The sequence below is a fragment of the Strix uralensis genome, chromosome 3 (genome assembly GCF_047716275.1).
Source record: "Strix uralensis isolate ZFMK-TIS-50842 chromosome 3, bStrUra1, whole genome shotgun sequence".
NCBI lineage: Eukaryota > Metazoa > Chordata > Aves > Strigiformes > Strigidae > Strix > Strix uralensis.
Window position 1 is genome coordinate 129,218,622 of NC_133974.1, and position 19,763 is coordinate 129,238,384.

Here is a 19,763-nt window from a genome sequence, read left to right on the forward strand (position 1 = left end):
CAGCGCTGAGGGATCTGGTGGAGTTGGGAACTGTCAATGTTAGGCTAATGGTTGGACTAGATGATCTTCAAGGTCTTTTCCAACCGAGATGATTCTGTGATTCTGTGTGCTTTGAGAAGCAGGGAAGTGTCCCTGCATCAAACAGGAGAGCCAATTGTTACTACTTAAGAAAATATTAAGTGTTGTACAAAAGTGATAAAAGCATACTCATACGCATCTGATACAGTTGGTGGATAAGGAGCGAGCCTCTTCCCTAAGGAGAGGTCACATGAATTTTATAATAAAATTTGCAGCATGGAAAACTAAGTAGTTGTCTTCAATGCAGTTTCTTAAGGCAGGCACATATATGATTTCCAGGCACCATGTAGTGACACCAAGCTGAAAGGGTAAAATTTAGACATACCATGTAGTATTTTTTTGAAGCTTGATTCATTGTGTGGCTTATATATTGTAGGCGTATGAAATGCACTAGGGGCAGTAGCTTGAATTGTATGAGATTTAGAGATTAGATTTACTAGCATTAGTGGTGACAGAAGGGCAAGTGTTTATAAAGTGTGCGGAAAGTTGGACAGCTGAGAACAAAAACAAAAGGTCTGAACAGAAGCATAAATCAAATGAAGGATCCACCGAGCCCAGCGTCTGGGTTCTGACAGTGGCCGGTGTCTGGAGACACTAATGGTGCACTCGGAATATTACACCTTGTCAGTGGAGAAGTGGGTAAGTTCATAATTGTTTTAACTGTTTCTTTCAGAAATACAGCTTGGGTAGGACTAATTGTAGGTACTTACTTTGTAAAGGCACCTTTTTATAGCTGTAGGAACAACATTCTGTGTTGGTGCGATTACAAATGCTGTTTTCATACCAGGTCCACAGACAGTCTCCCATAACTTTGTTTAATGATTCAAAAAGCAAATTTAGCGGGGGATGAAAGGCAACAAACTGCACTGTCTCTTGAATCCTCTAACCCTGCCGAGCTCTACCAAATACTTCTGTTTTGATGCATTTGATGTGCATGCTCTTACAAAGGAGTGTTCCTTGTTTGTGCACTCGCAGTAGGCACAGCCTGCTGTGTTTGACTTCCTGGCAGCACTTGAGTCACTTAAATGATCGGGGCTTTTCTCATTGGCTCGGTGCTTTTCTAACTTTACTGGAAAACAACGCGTGGCATGGGTGAATCTCAGCTCCTCCGGAGTGCCCAGATACGCTCAGTGACTCACTGGTACAAAACTCTCAAACAGAACTTCTGTACTTCTGCAGTGCGTCTTTTACAGTAACCGTGCTGGAGGACTAAGTTGAAAAAAATGGTTATAAAATTAAAGAGTCACAAATAGTGATGACTTCTTACTGAAATTGGATGGTGTGAGTTATGCTGTGTCTTTTCTCCATGTGTACATGTGCTGGCTACCTCCTTTCTTCCAGTTAGGGAGCCTAGCCTGTACTTGAAATTCAGAGCAAGACAAAATGCACAAAAATACGAAGGCAGACTTGACAGTGATTTTTTAACTACTGGTTGAAAAAAATATTTTGCTGTCGAGTAAGGTGTGTGGGGTGTCATGTAAATGCTTAATGTATGTGAATTTTATCTAATCAGATGTTCTTGTTGGGTTTTTTTTGTTCTCAAGTTGCTGAGTCCTGAGGGGACATCTTGGTTGGGAAGCACTGCAGAATTAGTGCCAGCGTGCATCTTAGATGGGAAATTTTTGGTCTGTTTACAAAATGATTAGGTCTAAATCTTCTCCTCCCCCCCCCGCCCCCCCCCCCTTTTTTTTTTAAATCAAGTCATTAATTGCTAATGGCTCAAAGGCCATAATCTAATCTCCGTAATGCCAAAACAATGCTAACAAAATCTGAAGTGATTTATTTCTGTGTTTTCAGCAGAAGCGTATCTTGGAAGTCTAGTAAGAAGTGGTCATGTCTCATTTAGATTTCCTTGCAATTCATTACCCTTGGTGTAAACAAAACAAAGGGTATTTTTGACCATCTCATCCTTTTAAACATGAAAATAGGATCTAGAAGTTCTAACCTCTGAACTTTAAAATATGATTTTATTTTTCCCTTTCACTAAATGTCATGTAACCAGCAAAAGTGATGGCAATTAAGTAAAATAACACATTAAAAAACAGGACTGTTAAAAGTGAGACAGAACTGATTTTTCTAGCAACTTATGGAGGTCTGGTATAAAGTAGTTTGTCTCCAAGTTGGCAGCCATCAGAGCTCATGCTAGAGTGTAAGCCAGACATTTAAAGATCTAATATTACAAGTGGAAATCGCAAGAGGGTTTGATTTATTTAAAAACTGAGAAAGATCAGACAACCAGAGATGAAGAGCCACGTATGTTTTCTATTAGTCCTTCCTTCTAAAAGTTAAATGTGTTATTTCCAATTAATAGCAAGTTGGCTTTTTGTTCTTTTCATATTTCACTAGTGTCCAAAAACAACAGTAAGTTGTGCCGTCACATACTTCTTAGCAAACAAGACAACCAACCAAAATACTGTGGGGTTTTTTTGAAATAAAGTCTTAAAAACTGATGTTATATATAATATATATTTAAAACCACTAGACTAATTCAGTTCTTCTGCACTTGTCTTAAATCATGATTTAAATGCCACAATCTCAGTTTTGTAGCTATGATAAGAACAACAAAATTAGTAGTTCGGATGGCACAGTAACTGTCATTATTTCATAGAATACTTAAAAAAAGACAACCTTCCCAATGTAAAAATGTACTTTTTCATGCACAGGACTAGGTTACTGTATTCCTGTAAAAAGCAAGACAAGGTGGCAGAAGGGTCTATTGTCTTGTGGTTTTTTTCTCCGTTTGACATACAGTGTTACCAATGGGAATATTTTTGTCTGGGTTCTGGATCCAATCTAGATTAATGTCACTTAAGGTCATTATTACTTTATATCTGCCTCATCACTAGCATATGAGTAATCCCTGCTCAGTACTGTTCCAGCTCTGTACCTCAGCCATCCGAGACTCTGCAAGTTTTAAACAACATTTTAGCCTCCAGTGAGCGCACTGGCAAACCTCGGTCCTGTCCCATTCTCGGAGACACCCGATCCAGAGGCTGGTTGCCACATTTTCATGGGCAAAAGCTCTTGGACCGCATCCCATGCGCTCCTTGGCACTGCACAAATCCCTTGGCTTTGCACTGAAACCCTGCCCGATGCACTCAGACCTTTCTCTTTTTGTATTTCTGGGGCAAGGAAGGACAGAAGGGACAACTGAGGCAGATAGGGTTTGTATTGACTTCCGACAGCGTGAGTCAAAGACGGACATCGCGAGTCCGAACAGAAAAACTGCCCGTTGCAGTCCACAACGTGTGTGGCTGAACCACTGCTCAAAGGGGTTGGCAGTTTGTCCATGGAAAATGTAAGTCTGAAAGGACTAAGAATAGCCAAGAGTCTGTTTTAGGATGGCTGTGACTGCTGGAGGTGATGAAGAGTTAAAGTCATCTCTGTGGAGTGCGAAACCCCCTAAGCATGAGCTGCTTCCCCTCCTCCTTCCCCTACCTGCTTTTCCCCTTAGGTTAATGCCTGGGCACTCCAAGAGGGGAGTGGGCGCCTGCGCTGCGCCAAGAACGGATGCCTTGGGCTTTCGGAGGATTTAGGGGCAGGACAGCCTGAGCCATTGGTCCCTCTCCTTAAAGAGTTCTGTAAAGTTAACGACTGAGCAGCGCCAGCAGGGAGAGCCTGAGAAGATGATGAACGCGGTGATGAACGACCCCTCTGGTGTTGACCAAGAGTTGTTCTGAAGGGTGTCCTTACAGCTGGAGGTGGGAAAAAAGGTCAGTAATTCCCAAACCAGACACAAGTTTGTCATTTTTTCCCCGCATTTTTTGGTGAATTTTAGAGCTGTCTATGAGGAAAATAAATACAAATGCCTAGGAACCAAAACTATGTCAGAGAGAAAATCAAGCATGGTACATGTGAAATCAGCTCTGGTGTTTGTTTCAATTACAGAAACGGATGTTTTTCTTTAAACTGACATGAACATGCCATGAAGGGAAAGAGTCTTCATTATGCTATATTTTGGTGTCCAAGTGCTTGACCTTTGCAAAATAGCTGTTTTGTTAGCGGGGTTTTAATTTTACTTTATTATAATGAAATAAAACCCACAACCCTTATGCTCCATGGAAGCCTGCCTGCCTCACGGATGGATCATCACCTTCTGAGTCCAGAAGACCAGACTGACCACTTCAGTTGAACATCCTAACAATTAGCAGAGAACAGTAGGGAGTTGTGTACGGCTCTCTGCGGAGTCTACCGGCTCGAAGGACTAGATGATCTTCAAGGTCTTTTCCAACCTAGATGATTCTGTGATTCTGTGAAGGGATGCTGCGCAAGGTGATGGCTACAGAGCTACTTGCTGCATCAGGACAGGTGTTGCAGTCTACTAATGCTTAAAAGGAGTATAAATCTATTGCTAAAGTTAGCTGGTTTTCTTAAGAAGACCAAAATTTACATTTGACAGCAAGGCAAGTTGCCTTGGCGAGCAAAGAGGCATTTGTCACAGAATGGCTGACTGTGCTCTAAGTCAGATTTTTGGAAAGGCAAAAGGTAGAATATACAGCAGGGTAACAGTAATGACCTTAAATTTGTGTATTAAAAAATAGGTAGTTTAAACATGTGAATTCTGTCCTAAAATAAAACTGCATCAATCTTTGTACCGATCTCAGCCTCTCCAAAACATGAATTTGCTGATAGAGCTCACGAGCTGGTCTGAGGGATGAGAATGGATTTTTTTTCTCCTCATTTTACATCCTGAAGATCAGAACTTCCCCAACAAGAGAATGATTCTGACAATTATTCTTAAAGTTTCACAGTGAAATTAGGCATCCTGAAGTCTCTTTGTTGCAACTGGATCAGTATCACAGAATTTGAAGAGGAGGGTGTTGTCAAGACTGCCCTACTGAAATTGTATCACACCTCAAGTGCAATAAAACAGCCTTGGTTTGGACTAAATCTACCCAGGGAGAGCTGCAGAAAGCAACCATGCAGGTCAAAACCCATAAAAATAATGAGATGATAAAACCTGTGGAGAAAGCCTAGTCCAGGATTTACTTAGTCACCAACTTGGCCTGTTTTGCCAAAATACATACTTTTAAATTGTCATATTTAAATGTGCACCGTGTTTTGTGTGGGCGTGAAGAGACATGATCTCTGACTCTGAAAACCACTGTGCTGTGAGTCCTGGCTTCCTGATTTCCCACAGCGGTTACGGGGAGATGAGTATCCTGCTGCAATGGCCAGTACGTACCCAGTAGGCATATAACTCACTTCCATCTTTAAGGAATACAGACAAAACCTTGCAGGGATTTACTACTGGTGGTTATTTTGGCAACAGCTGATGAACGCATATTTGAAGTTTCATTTCTCAAAAGTCCTGTGTCTTATGATTTGGCCCCATCTAGTTACAACTGTGAAAGCTGGCTGAGAGAAGATCGCAGTCGCACTGAGTTAGAGTTTTTTGAGATGCGATGGAACGAGCGTTGGAAATAACCGCGTGTGGGTGTTGAGCAGCTGGGAGTACGTGGAATGCTATTTAGACAGGTCCAGGATGCTAGAGTATTTTCCTCATGTAAAGTGGCTCATTATCTGGAAAAAACATTATTTTACTGGCTGGAAGTCAAAGAAGGGGCCTCTTCATATGCAGAGGAAACAACAAGCATGCCTGGAAAAGACTGCAGGCTTATTTATGCTACCTGCAAAGATCAGCCAGTCTTTCAGGGGGATTAATAACGTGGTATCTGAGTGGATTGGTTCCAGCCTTTACAATGGCCTTCAGATGCTATTCTCCTCCTGCATGCGAGCATTCAGATAACAATTCCTGTTTGTATTTTTCTCTTGACTGTAGAAATGACTTGCAAAGTTCCTAAACTAAACTGGAATGGTCAGTAGACAGCTGTATTTCTATGTGCTTGCCTTTCTTTTTTTTTTTTTTTCCACATGGCCACTTCCCAAGCAACTTCTTTGTTGAGCGTTAAAGTTGTCTTGAATTGATTGTTTAAGGTTGTCCTCCTATCTGGATCAAAAGGGATCGGAGAGGGGTACAAGTCTTCTCCTCTTCTACTGCCTTGTCTCAGCATCTCTGCCCTTTAACAGGTGTCCAAAAGCACTGAAACCTCCCACCCCAAAGGTTCAGCTGTTTGTTGCCTGGCATGCCTTCTTTTGTAAAGCAGGGATAAAGTGGCTTTGTAAGGTCAGGAGCTCTTTATTCAAAGCAGCTCTCCTGTTGCCCCACAAAAAAGCTAAAGAATTATTAGAAAGGAGATCTAAACTGTGATGAAAAGTCTGCCTTTCTCGTCACTATTAAATATTCTCCTTCATCGCACCTGATGGCTACAGTTTAGCATCTCTAACTCCAAATCCTAGTCTGCCTTGAAGTGAAGCAGCTGAATAACTTCACTATAGGTTTGAAGAAACCTATAAAAACCTAACAAAAAGCAGCAGCCCTGGAGGGTTCTAAGTATCAGAGGTATCAAATGGTTTCTCCCTTTTCTTTGTACTTTGTCCACATCATTGTAACGAACTCATAGGATATCTGAATGTGTGTTGTCAGAGATGTGGGCCTGATTTTACAGAACCTCACAGATGCATACTGTGTTGCCTAGACTTACTCAAAGAAGCTTCAAAATTTATCTCTGCAAGGAATTTCCGCAGTGTAGGAACTATAGGACACGTATAGAGCATCCGCCCTAACCCTGTTTGACAACAGTTTATACTGCTGAGTCTGAAACAGGAGTTGTGAGGCAGCAGAGAGGTTGGACTTCATCTTGATTCCCTGCGCTGAGGCAAATGATTTTGCTTGGCACGGTGTTAAGCAACTCGCTGAGTTTAACAGCAAATTGTTAAAGCCCTTGCACATAGCTCCTAAGCGAGTGTCGCTCACACCTGTGGAGCAGAAAGCTTCTCAAAACCCTGGTCAAAGGAGAAGTTGCCAGCTGCGTGGTGTTCCAGTGCTTCCTGTAGGGATGTGTTTGTACCCACATCAATGTCCGTGGGTCTGCCTGGCTGCAAACGCTTTTAAATTCTTCTTACCGAGCACATGGGATCACCCCACTCAATGTTTGGTCAAAAAAGTAGAAAGTACCCATTCTCTGAGCTTTTATTTCAGGAAATGGAGGGTGTCAGTATTAAAATAATCCCTAAGTTCCAAGAAGTAATTAAGTGGTGGCATACGTGCCTGCATTCTTACCCCAGATTTTATTTAATTAATGGTTTCGTTATAGTACAGCAAGTTAGATGAAGCCTCACTGAAGCCTCTGAGCTTGAACAGCCGGTTTTCAATAAATTAAAGCAGTAGATAAAGATAAGCTTTTCATCAAATTAGGAAGTAAAACTAGTAGTGTCTGCTTCAAAACACAGACAAAGTGCAAGAAGAAATTTAAGATCATCAAAAAGAAATAGAACAAAACCAAAACTGGGCACCAAAACACAGCTGGAAACTTTGTAAAAGGAATAAAGGAAGCCTTTCACTGCAAACCTGTACACTGAGGAATGATTTACAGAATGAGATCACCTTTTTACTGGAGTAGCACCACAAATCCAAAGAAGAGCAAAGACCAGAAAATTGGGAAAAAACAAGAAATATTTGGCCAGTTTAGAAACTGTCACCGGCAGCAAGGGACAGGTTATGTAAAAGCATCAAAAAACAAGTGAAAACAGACATTTGGATTTGAAATCCTGTTCTCCTGGAGAAGGGGGTAGGACCAAACATTGACAATGTTTTTAGCTTCCCGCCTAAAGAAAGAAGGGCTCCGTGATCACGCTGTCCATCTGTCAGTCTGTCAGCCTACCTTCATAATTTGAACCTGCTGTCCGACTTCAAGGAGATCTGACAGAAGGGTCAAGTCAAAATATGTGTAGCTCAGTCAGCCACATGTTGTGCTGCCTCTTTCTTAGCCGACAGACAGGCGAGGCGGACAGAGAAAGGGAAAACGGGGGGCGAGTGGGCATAGGACCTTAATACAGGACATAGAGACAAATGCACAAGGTCAAATCGAAGTTGCTGTGGTAGTGGACAACATTGTGTGTCAAAGAAAGGCTGCAGCCAGAAGGCACGTGTGCTGCAACGCTTCCACACAACACCCTGGCTTTCCCCCAAAATCAAGATTGTCCTAGCTCAAATGTGACTAATGCCATCTGAGAAGCAAAAAAAGGTATTTTGTGAAATCTCCTTGGTTCGCTTCAGCGTCACTATCAAGAATAACAAGGACTATTTTAAACAATGAAAAAAAAAAATGGCAACAGAACAACTCACAACCGGGATTTGGACCTCATATTAAAATCTGTGAAAGGACGCCAAAGATTTTCTAAAGGTTTGTGGACTTCACACTATTTCCTTGTAGTTTTATCCAACAGAAGAGGAAGCACCTGGTAATGTGGAAGACAAAAGCCGATCTCCATAAGCCACATAGTTTGTGTGCCAAAAACATGTGTTGAAAAAGGAGACTTGCATTTGTTCTTGACATTTTTCGCATCGTTAAAAAAATTTAAGGCTGGTCTTTGAAGAAAAAAAAAAGTCAATAATATAAAACTTAATGGAAGCACATTATTATTTATTGGGAAAAAAAAAAAAACATAAAAGGGGCTTCTGTGATTATAAGGCAGACCAGAAAGGAGCCTCCTGAACACCAGGGGAAGATCCTACGCAGGAAGATTAGGACACAGTGAAGATGGAATAAAGTCTGGGGTAAAAAGTTTAATTTCCAGATTTTTTTGTTTGGTTCTTGACAGTTCAGTGCTGAAGTTTTTATTAATGTTTAATATACCATATATCTTGTGTACGACATGGTGGCCACAAGCTAAAATATATTCACTACAAATACGAGTGAGACCAAATGATGTTTGTCTTACATGGTAATGATGGTAAGAAGTGTAAGTAATCTATTACTAGTTATTATTTACTTTGAAATGTGTTTTAGCTAGTGAATGAAACTGGTGTCAGAAGTACTGTAAAACTTGATGTGTAAAAATTCCCTTTAAAGATGTCATTTGGCTGAAGCAGGTAACTTCCTGACAGCTGGTTTGCAGAGAACGAATGATACTGTGGCAGGAGCTACTGCTACAGCTACACATTGTGCCTCCTTTTAGGAAAAGAAAAAGGGGAAGGAGCTAAAATCTGTTTCACCTAGAGGGCTCAGGAGAATCTTTTATATAAAATATATCCTGTCGCTTCTCACGTTGGAGCTTGAGCAAGAGATCAGGGACCCCCTCTTTAGTGAACTCTGCAAAAAGAACAACTGTGTCTTGATCCGATAAAAATTTTAGTTTCAACTTGAAAAAGCTGATTTTTGCAAATGAAAATTTGAGGCATTGGCTGAGATAAATGTACTCTACAATAAAAGTAAGTCCATAAGGGCACCTGGTGTTGTTTCAGATCTACAAAGAAGAGGAGCTGGGGCTGTAAGAGTGAAGGCACTTCAGGAATCCTGGACATGAACTGGGATACATGAAGTGATAGGCACGTACGCAGCTGGTTCCCAAACCTGACAGTAGTGATTAGCTGAGAAGGTATTAAGGAAATGGGATTCGGATGTGGCTGCCTTCATTCCTGGGAAGGTAGCTTTAGAAAGTGACACCACCAGAGTGGACATCCAGTCTCCTTTGGAACAAAATGGGCAGAAATTAACAGGAACTTAACATTCCTGTGACCGTACACAAAACTCAAACGCCCCTCAGAGCCAGAGAGGGACCTGGGGGTGTTGACTGACAGCCGGCTGAATAGGAGCCAGCAGTGTGCCCAGGTGGCCAAGAAGGCCAATGGCATCCTGGCTTGTATCAGCAATAGCGTGGCCAGCAGGGACAGGGAAGGGATCTTGCCCCTGTACTCAGCACTGGTGAGGCCGCACCTCGATTACTGGGTTCAGTTTTGGGCCCCTCACTACAAAAAGGACACTGAATGACTCGAGTGTGTCCAGAGAAGGGCAACGCAGCTGGTGCAGGGTCTGGATCACAGGTCTGATGGGGAGCGGCTGAGGGAACTGGGGGGGTTTAGTCTGGAGAAGAGGAGGCTGAGGGGAGACCTCATCGCCCTCTGCAACTCCCTGAAAGGAGGGTGCAGAGAGCTGGGGATGAGTCTCTTGAACCAAGTAACAAGCGATAGGACAAGAGGGAATGGCCTCAAGTTGCACCAGAGAAGGTTTAGATTAGATATTAGGAAGCATTTCTTTCCAGAAGGGGTTGTTGGGCGTTGGAATGGGCTGCCCAGGGCAGGGGGGGAGTCCCCATCCCTGGAGGGGTTTAAGAGTCGGGTTGACCCAGCGCTGAGGGATCTGGTGGAGTTGGGAACAGTCAGGGTGAGGTTAATGGTTGGACTGGATGATCTTCAAGATCTTTTCCAACTGTGATGATTCTGTGATTGAAGGAAGGAGATACAAAATATCCAAATGGTGGGAAGATCTCCTGACAGGACTGTTCTAAGAAATACTTATTTGTAATAAGTAAAGTTTGTTTTGTTCAGCGCTGACACTGTAAGTCATGCATCTGCGGGGAGCAAGATACCAAACCCTTTGCAGCTCCTCAAGGCAAAACACATCAGGTCTCGTTCTTCATTAGGTTTTGCTCGGTGGAACCAGCCGTTCGCGAGGAAGTCACGAGAGAAAAGCGGCCGGAAGGCCCAGCGGGGGCGGGAGGCGGGCTGGGGGTGGCGGGGTGCAGCTGCTCCACAGACAACGTGCCCGGCTCCCCCTCGCCCGAACACCTTCCCCTCGGGGAGGTTGCGGCCGCCATTTCCCCACCCCGCGGAGAAGGCGCCGCCCGCTCTCCCTCCAGCGTCCCCCCACTAGCCCGCCGCTCCGGCTCCACCCGCCCACCCTGAGGGTGGAAGTGGCGGCGCCCTTCCCTTTAGCGGCAGCCACAACGCCCGCCCCCGGGCCGAGTCCCCGCCCCCGCCCCGCCGCCATTGGCGCTCCCGCGATAGCCGGCGCCTCATTCGCCCTTCCAGCCGCCAATCGGCGATGTCGCTATTTCCGCTCGCCTGGCCGGCCTCGTCCAATGGGTGGGCGGCGGGGGGCGGGACGCCTCATCCTCACCGAGGCAACGGGCGGGTGGACGGTTCCGGGTGTGCGCGAGGCTGGCGGCGGCGGAGGGTGAGTGCTTCGTGCCTGGTGCCGCCCTGCCCCGCCTTAGCCCGCCGATCCCCGCCTCTCCCCGGCCGGTCCTTACCCCCCCCACCCCTTTCCCGAGGCTCCGCGGGCGGCGGCGTAACGGTGGCGCCGCGAGGCGGCCGCGCGGGCTGGAGCGGTCCGCGCGCCGCCGGTCGGGGCTCCCCGGGGGTGACGTCACCGCCACCGCTGCGGCCCCGTCTCCCGGGAAAGGGGGGTGGGGGGGGTGGCCCTGGGCGTTGCTATGGCGACGCCGGGGCCCGGCGGCGGCGGCTCCGTGAGGCGGTAACGGGGCTGAGGGGCTGCGCCGCCTTCCCGCCCCTTCCGCCGGTGCGGGGCTTGAGGGGCCGCCCGGCCCTCCCGGGGAGCTTTGGTGGGGCGGCCGCGGCCGGTCTCGCCGAGGTTTTTTTTCCGAATAAAAGTTTCTTTTCTGCTGCTGTTTCGTGGCTGGTGGTTGCTCGTTTCCTCGTCAGCTTCTCGGTTGCTGCTGCTCCCTCTTGGTTGTCGAAGCGATCGGTCCCGTGGGGGGGAGGCTTGGCTGCTCCCTCGTGGGGTTAAGCGCTTTCCTCTCGCCCTGTTGCTCGTCGTCCCCCCTCCCCGCCCAGGCCTCTCAGTGTCAAACCCAAAAGCTCTTAAAAACAAACTCTTTCTTATTGCCAGTGTTGAGACGGAGACATCGGCGTGTGCGTCTCCCCCTTCACCCCTCAGCCGCCTTTGTAAGTGTTTGCTCTTTTATAGAGCTGTTTTCTGTGCAGTGACACTTGGAATCACGGGGGCACGGTGAGGGTCCCCTCTTGGCCCATAGAATAGCTGCAGTGTCTGCGGCTGAAAGACTGAGCCACTCCTGAACGTCGGGTGTGACACGCCCTTTTATTTACGTTTTTCCGAGTGCTTGTGTAGGATTCAATGTTACTTTTTTCAGCGGAGGAAGTGCTTTGGGCTACTTTGTTGAAAGCATTAAGGTTTATGTCCTTCAGGAGTCAAACCAGAGTATATTTCTCCACCATTTCTGTAGCTGTACAGATGTAGAAAAGTGAACTGTGTAACAAGGAGCGATGAGATCAGAAGTCATGAATCTATGACAGCCAGGAAGGAGAACAGAAAAATCTGGAAAGGGAAAGGTTGAGTCCGACAGGAACTTATGAAGTGGAAGCAGCAGGTTTGTGAATGCAATTTGAAAGGCCTTGAAGAACGGTTTGAGATGGAGGGGGTTTGACAGAATAGAGTTGATGTGGAGGAAATGAAGAAAATTATTGAGAGGGGTTGACTGTATGTTGTCTGGTAAAAATAAACGCATCCTCAGACCCAAGTGTATGTAAAGACCTAATTATGGTTTTCAGTCTGGAGTTATGCTATTAGGTAGTCTTTAAGTGGCATCCATATCTTCATTTTCTAAAAGTATTTAACTACCATCATTATCACTTTCCCTACCACCACACTATTTCTTCTATTTCTTCATGAATAGGTTCCTTACTTGCTCCTCTGACATTTAACTTAAGTCCTTGTCACGCCTGTAAGGACATGGTGTGCTGTAACAAGTTGTAGCAAAGCAGAGTTTGCAGGAAACAGACTGTGTTTCAGCTTACTGCCTGTACCAGTAGCTGCTGGAGCTTTCCTCACTATTATTAGCAAAAAGGAAGTAAATGTGGTGATTAAGACTTGACTTTTAGCTCTGAAGTTTATACAGGAGACAATTACAGTTGGATGTAGTCCATAAATGCTTTTGCTCTCTGTAGAGTCTATGTATTGTAGCAGTCTTTTGTATATGTATATAACAATAAGTTCTTATTTAATTTTAAAATATAAACTTAAAAATATATGAAGATACCTATGTATGTTTAGCATCTAAGAAAAAATGAGTGAAAATAAATAACTTCCTAGAAAGCTGTGCTAATTTTCATTACTGAAAGGATGGTTGTGGTAAACCAGCAAGTTTCTCTGTTCTGTGCCTGTGCTGAATCTTGCTAAACATCATTTGCATTGTTTTGGTTGCTTAAATGGAGTGGTATTTAATTACTGGAGTAAGCCATATAGCATTAGCAAAGTCTGTGGTTTAAACCCTATGTATTAAACACTTCATTTTTTTCATTTCTATTAACTTTCTAGTATTCTTAGGTTACAAGTCTCTTCCGAGGTGGTAAGAGTGATAGACATCATATTGGAATACCTTAATATGTTATAGAGGTTTTCTCCATTCATGCGTTAATGCTATATGCTTTTTTACTTCCTGAATTAATTCAACATGTAGAATGTCTCTGCTTTTGATTTTAACTGCTGAGCTAGAGAAACGGTATTGTGTCAGGATTAACATGTATTAGGCTGTGGATAAGAGGAGCAGTAAATACAGTGAGTTTGTTTTCTGGCTCCTGAAAGATACATAGTTTTGTACTTTAATTTGGGAACTTTTTTGTTTTGTATACTAGAAAATACTGACAGTTTTTCCATTAACTTTCTATAAACTTTAAATTCTATAAACATCTTGAGGGTTATGGTCAAAACCAAATAGGGTTACTAATTTATCTGAGGTCAACTTAAGCATGTTGTGGTTCACTAATAATCATGGTAGCTATTCTTACACTTATCTAGGCAAACTTTCTTTTACTGTTTCAGGCTTATTTGGCATTTTTTTTAGAAATACTTTGCCATAAAAAAAAAAAAGTTAATTTCTCTTTTTCTCCCCCCCCCCTCGCAAGTCAGTGGAGAATAACAAGGGTAAGGGATGAAAAAGTATGGAAAAGTATGGAAGAGTAGGAATTCATTATAGGTTCTTAAACAGCTATTTCCTGCAAAAGAAAGGAAAAGGTATGGCATTTTTAAGTGTTACTCATATGCTACAATTCTCTAGAGCACATGTTCATAACTTCTTATGTGACTGTTTAATTTGTGTTAATGCACAGTTTCTACATCCCCTACATAAAATGTAGACACAAAATCACGCAGGCAGAGGCTGGTATGTGATTTGAGGACAGGAGATTCTGCTGTGCAAGCATTTACACTGTCTTTCAGCTTTTGCCAGCATTGATGCAGTGCTGCTTAGGACTTCGCACACAAGCAGGGAATGACACTTTTAAAAAGTAAAGATTGTGGCTATGGAGCACCATCACATTAAAAAACAGGCATGATGAGTGGAGAAATAAAGTGTACTGTTGAATAAAAGGAGACCATGGAAAACAACTTTCAGTCATGGACAAGCCTTCCATCACCAATTCCCTACAATGTCTGGAAAGATTATTAGATTCAGGTTAAGTCATAACGAAAAGGCTGCTTTTCAACTTGCAACAGGGATTTTGATTATTTTAAGTCTCATTAATACTGGTAGCTGGGGAAGGTGCAGAACTTAGAAGGCCTTCTTTCAAGAGGCATACTCTCCTTGTTTCAAACCTCTCTTCCCATGGTTCTTTCTGAAGTTATTTGTATGAAATCCATCTCTTGAAATCAGCATCTAATGTATGCATGTGATTTGGTTTTAGGATGATTCCTCTCCAGAGTTTATTTTTGAATGGAAGGATGCTCTTTTCCAGTAGAAGATGGTGATCCTAATGTATGATCATGGAGAAGGGGATAAGTTCAGTAGAAGTGTTACCTTCCAAATCGTCTCAGGTTACAGCTGTAAAAGTGGTGGTCAAAGAGCCCGAAACAAAGCAAACCCAAAGAGGGAAACGAGTGGGATTTGTGCTTGTCCATGCAGGTAAGATGCAGAAGCGTAACAGCTGGAATGGAAATAGTGCATATACAAACTAAATAGCAACTAAACTTCTATATTGGCTTTGGAATACTAGTGTGTTAACGAAGTGCTATTAACTTTGGGTGTAAATCTGGGAGTGGAGAATTTGATTGGAAGCTGCATTGGCTGGAGGATCTTGGAAATTGTTAATAAAAATGTCAGGTTTTGTGTGTTCTGAATGGTGTTTTTTTTTTTTTTCCTTCTTGACAAAGAAAACCCCAGACAAAATCCCTAAATTAAATGGTTATAATATGTTAAATTCTGCAGTTATCTGCTAAGCTTAGGAAATCTACAAAATGTGAGAGATGTTTCAGTCTATTTTCTTATCCTACAGAAAGATCAAACATAGCTGTTTTGTTACTGACAGTTCCTTGTCTAGGTTGTCCATAAGGACAGTCTAGTTAAGACTTTTTGAAATCTCCTTAGGCTGTTCGTTGCAGCACTTCACTTTTTTTTTTTTTTACACTTTTGAAGGTTTTCCTCCAAGTCTGTTTGGGTTTTTTTTTATATTTTTCATATTTAAGTGAATTACTATTTATTTTCTCCACATGTAATGAAGAGGTCATCTTTTTGTCATACAAAAATGATGTGTTGTGTGTCATAAATTCTTTTCTAATAGATTCTTTCTTAAATACTGTTGATCTTGAAAATATCGGTGATGCTTATATCTGGCTGCATATTTGTTTTTAGCATATGTGTGATGACATGGAGTGAAATTGAGCAAAGTAGCTTGGTGACACCTAAAATATTTGAAAAACCAACATGCTTATTTTGGTTTATAAAATCCTAAGGTAAAAAAAACAAAAACAAACCCTCAAAGAACTTATTCTGGGCTGATATTTGATGACCCTGGTATTCTTTACTCCATTTAAAATTCTTTTTCTTTCACTAGTAGTCTTAAAACTTGTTTTAGTATTGTTTCTCAAAGCTAACAGTTCTGGAGGTGAGGAAAGGAAAGTTGAGATAAAGCATATTTGTCAAGTTCAAAAAACAAGAACACAGAAGAAGATGGAATTTAAATGTCAGCCTGCTAGTCTTGTCTGTTATTTTTCTGAGGCTGTATTTAGTCAAATAGTGGGCACTGATAAATTTTTCACGTATGGAAGTAGAGGGCAGTGGCTGCAAAACAGGGCAAAATGGTTAGATGCAACAGGGTAGACATAAAGACTGAAAATGAGAAAAAGGTGAAGAAAATTGTCTGATCTTTATTTCCAGGAAGTCTTCTGTCTCTAAAGCAGGAGTAATGAGCTCTAAAAATGCAGCATAAATATGAGGAGATGAACAGAACGGTAACTGCAAACTTGCAAATCAACGGTAAAAGGAAAATTGGAGTTTGACTTAGAACCAAGGTTTTTGCTCGGTGATAGACAATAAATAAAAAAGCTATGCTGGAAGTTCTCCAAGAATGAACAAAACTGGAATCTCTTGGAGAGTGTTTATAGGAACAGATTGTATGACACTGAGATTTATACCTGTATGCTTCTGCATATTTGCTCTCTATCCTATATTTTACTGTGTGTATTTGAATTAATGTTGGAATGCAAAGGTTGTCAATCATTGATACAAAAAGGAAATGCCAATGTAATCCAGAATAAGGAAGGCTGTATTTGTCTGTATCTTAATTCTTTATGTGAACTATGGGCTATAGTTTGACAGATAGTCTAATCTCTTTTCCTTTTGCCTTAATTTTAGGTGCAGGTTATCATTCCGAATCCAAAGCTAAAGAATACAAGCATGTGTGCAAAAGAGCCTGTCAGAAGGTATGTCTTACCAGCTCCACACTCTTATAGTGGATATGCAAGAAATATATTCGGAAGCACTGTCCCTTCTATATCCAGGTTTAGTTACTCAGGCTGTAGGTATTTCTAGTGGAAAAACGGAGCAGCAACAGTGAACGTGATACGGAGTCAATAGAGCGCATGGCTGTGAGGTGCAGCAAGTTCTCGTCTGGTGGCAAATGGCAGACCCCAAAGGAACAGTGGGGGAACAGGAGAAGGTCACAGTGGTATCTACACGGAGTATTCCTACAGCTTCCTGCACTGTTCCTGAGGCTCTGGGATTTCTGGAGCTAAATATGGCATTTAGATTTTTCTTTCAATGATGTCCACTCTTTTTGGAATTGATTTAAACTCTAGCATCCGGATTGCTCCGTGAATGCAGGGATTTCTAGAATTATTTTCTTCTTGATAGATCTTAACTTCTTGGTAGGAGGGGAGGTAGAAACAGGAAAAACAAAACAAAAAAATCCAAACCCTCTTCCCAAAGCTGGGAAGAGAGAAATGGCAAGACTTTAATTTCCATTGAAATTAATTTTTTTTTTTTTTTTTTAATCTCCCCGAAGAACGTAGCTTTGGAACTAGCAAGTCCCGTCTAGTAAGTGTTGAATGAGAAGCTGGAAGACCTGTCTCCAAAATTTCTAATGCCTTTTGCTTTCTCCAGGGAGAAGGAGCTGGGGAGCTTGGCAGGCTTTTTAGAAGAGTCTCGGAGTTGGCCTCTGATAGTTATCACTTCATCTTGCAGTTCTGTTGCTCAATCCTAATAACAATCAAATTTCGTAATGAGAAGTCTCAAAAATCATCCAAACTTAACACTAGCTTCATTAAAGTTGTATATTAACCCTGATGATATTCATTTTCCAGCTAATTATGTGTGAAAAAAGGTTGTTTGCTGTTGAATTTAAGTCTTAAGTTGAGATTCCATTTGGTTCCTTAAGCTAACATAAATAACTTGTATAAAGAACAAATAGTCACAGATTTGTCTCGCAACTGAAGATGTAGCCATAGTTGTTTTCTGGGGTTCCCTGAGAAAACTTGGCTGTAAAGTCTTGTCCAGTATGGATCTAAGAAATAATATTAGGCTTTAGAAGTTCATTTTTGTGTGCATATATAATTTGAAGATAACATTGTATTATTTGATTTGTTTTTGTGTGTTGGCCTTTAGATGAGCTGACTTGTAGATTCTGTTCAATTTCATGACAATTGCCATATATGGTACTAGGGATTTTTGTTGAGTCTTGGAAGGAAAATTAGAAACTTCTTGACTGAAACATTGTTTGAGGACACTGGGTATAAGAATTTATTTTGCTATAAATTTGACTGTTCAGGAATCTGCTATTAAATGCAGTGTCGCAATGTCGGAGTAGTAAAATCATGCCTTCAGATCTGCCCTCGCATGGTGCATACTATTTCCAGTGCCTCTTGTTTTTATGTTCTCTTACACTTTAAACTAATTTGGTGAAGATTTTGTTTTGTACAGGACTAGGAATATGTAGGGCTTAGCCACAGAGTGTTAGAATTTCCTAATCATCCACTAAAAATTCTGTTTTACAGGCAATTGAAAAGCTACAGGCTGGTGCTCTCGCAACAGATGCAGTGACTGCAGCACTTATAGAACTAGAGGTATGAATTTCTGACTAGTAGTAAATAAGTCTCTTGGATGCATCGCCAGATTTTTCTGTAGGAAGGTATTAATTCAAATGGGAAATCTACTGAGATTTCCATTTTTGTGCTACGCTAATTTTATACTTCACTTTTCCACTATGTTTTGGAGTAAATTTATTTAAAGACTTTCTAAAAAGGCAAACTGAATAAAAACTGTCTAGTTGGTGCAGTTTGGTTGTCATCTTAGGTGTGCCTTATCAGATAGTCTTTAACCTTCAAGAATAAATACAGTCATTAAAGACTTACTGAATACTTTGTAGGGAACTTTATTTCTGACTTACCGAGCTACAGGCAGACTCTACTGGCTCTGCTTCTTAGATAGGGAAAAAAATCATACTACTGGTCACATATGTTAACTAGAAATTCTAGGATGAGTCCCCATTCATTTTGTTTGCATTAATATCTCACACTGAATTATGTTTCAATTCTTGAAATTGTGATCCAAACAATTTAGCTGAAGTTAGTCTTTAGTAGTTCTATTAACACTCTCACGTAGTAATTATGTTGAGGTAACTGTCTCTGAGTATGCTTTCTGGGGTTGTGTTATTAATACTTTTTTCAGTTCTTCAGGGTAATTCTACAAAAGTGATTGCATAAATTTAACGCTGCTTGTCTCTCCATCCAGCTAAAGGACCCTGTGAAAATGAAGTAGGAATTTTAAGTTCTCATTTGTCCAACAACATACTTTTGTTATGAGCTTAAATTAGTGCAGTCCCCAAAGGCTTTTATTCTTACATTTTTTTCCTTTGTGCCTGTATGATCTCTGATAGGATAAGAGACTAGAAACAGTCTGTCCAGAGAAAAGTGTCTTCAGTGTAAGATAATGCTTTTTTCTGGTTTTTATGACAAAATAATTGTAGAAGAATAGGACAAGTAATGCTTTTATTTCAAAATGGTACTTGTTAATTAAGATAGATAGAAAGTCTTGATAATCATAACGAGATGAGCAGCTGTTTGTGAGGTTTTTGGAAAAGTGTCTTTTTGGAGTGGTGAGATTTTTATAGCATCTGACTTCAGTGAAGGATCCCTGTGAAATAATGTAGAAGAGAGTAAAGCTAAAAGAACTTCTGGGATGTAAATGAGGCAGATTGGTTATTGTCCCAGGTTCACTAATCCCTCGTGTCAGTAATGATTGAAACAGGTATTCCTCTTCTCCTGTAAGGAGTAATTGCTTCTTCCTCTCCAACTTTATTAGTAAAGAAGGAAGGCAAAGTAAGTGTTGTGCTGTAAAAATGATTTCCTGGGTTTGGAATTTATAGTAGTATTCTGAGAGGATTAGCAGTGGATTTGCTTACACGTATGTCGGGAAAGTGTTAAATAACATACTTGATAGGGTTAGTGTAAGGCAGGCAGTACCTACTTTAATATGTGTTAAACATGCTGACTAGGAGCCAAGACTTCAGTCATACTTTTAACTTGGCAAGCTTCTTGGCTTTAAACAGTACTTTTTGGTCTCCACTGAACTGTTCAAATATGCTTTCATGTGTT

At 41.8% G+C, this 19,763-nt stretch overlaps 1 protein-coding gene across 4 annotated transcripts in view; it reads left to right on the forward strand.

Moving 5' to 3' along the window:
* The first annotated feature begins 11,013 nt into the window (after positions 1–11,013).
* Positions 11,014–19,763, forward strand: part of TASP1 (taspase 1) — a 90,196-nt gene continuing 81,446 nt past the window's right edge. For all 4 annotated transcript variants that reach the window (XM_074864384.1, XM_074864387.1, XM_074864385.1 and 1 more), the window contains exons 1-4: positions 11,014–11,096; positions 14,582–14,799; positions 16,528–16,595; positions 18,165–18,233. In XM_074864384.1, coding sequence (XP_074720485.1) covers positions 14,655–14,799; positions 16,528–16,595; positions 18,165–18,233 — 282 coding nt within the window. In that variant the 5' untranslated portion in view covers positions 11,014–11,096; positions 14,582–14,654. The remainder of the gene's footprint in view (positions 11,097–14,581; positions 14,800–16,527; positions 16,596–18,164; positions 18,234–19,763) is intronic.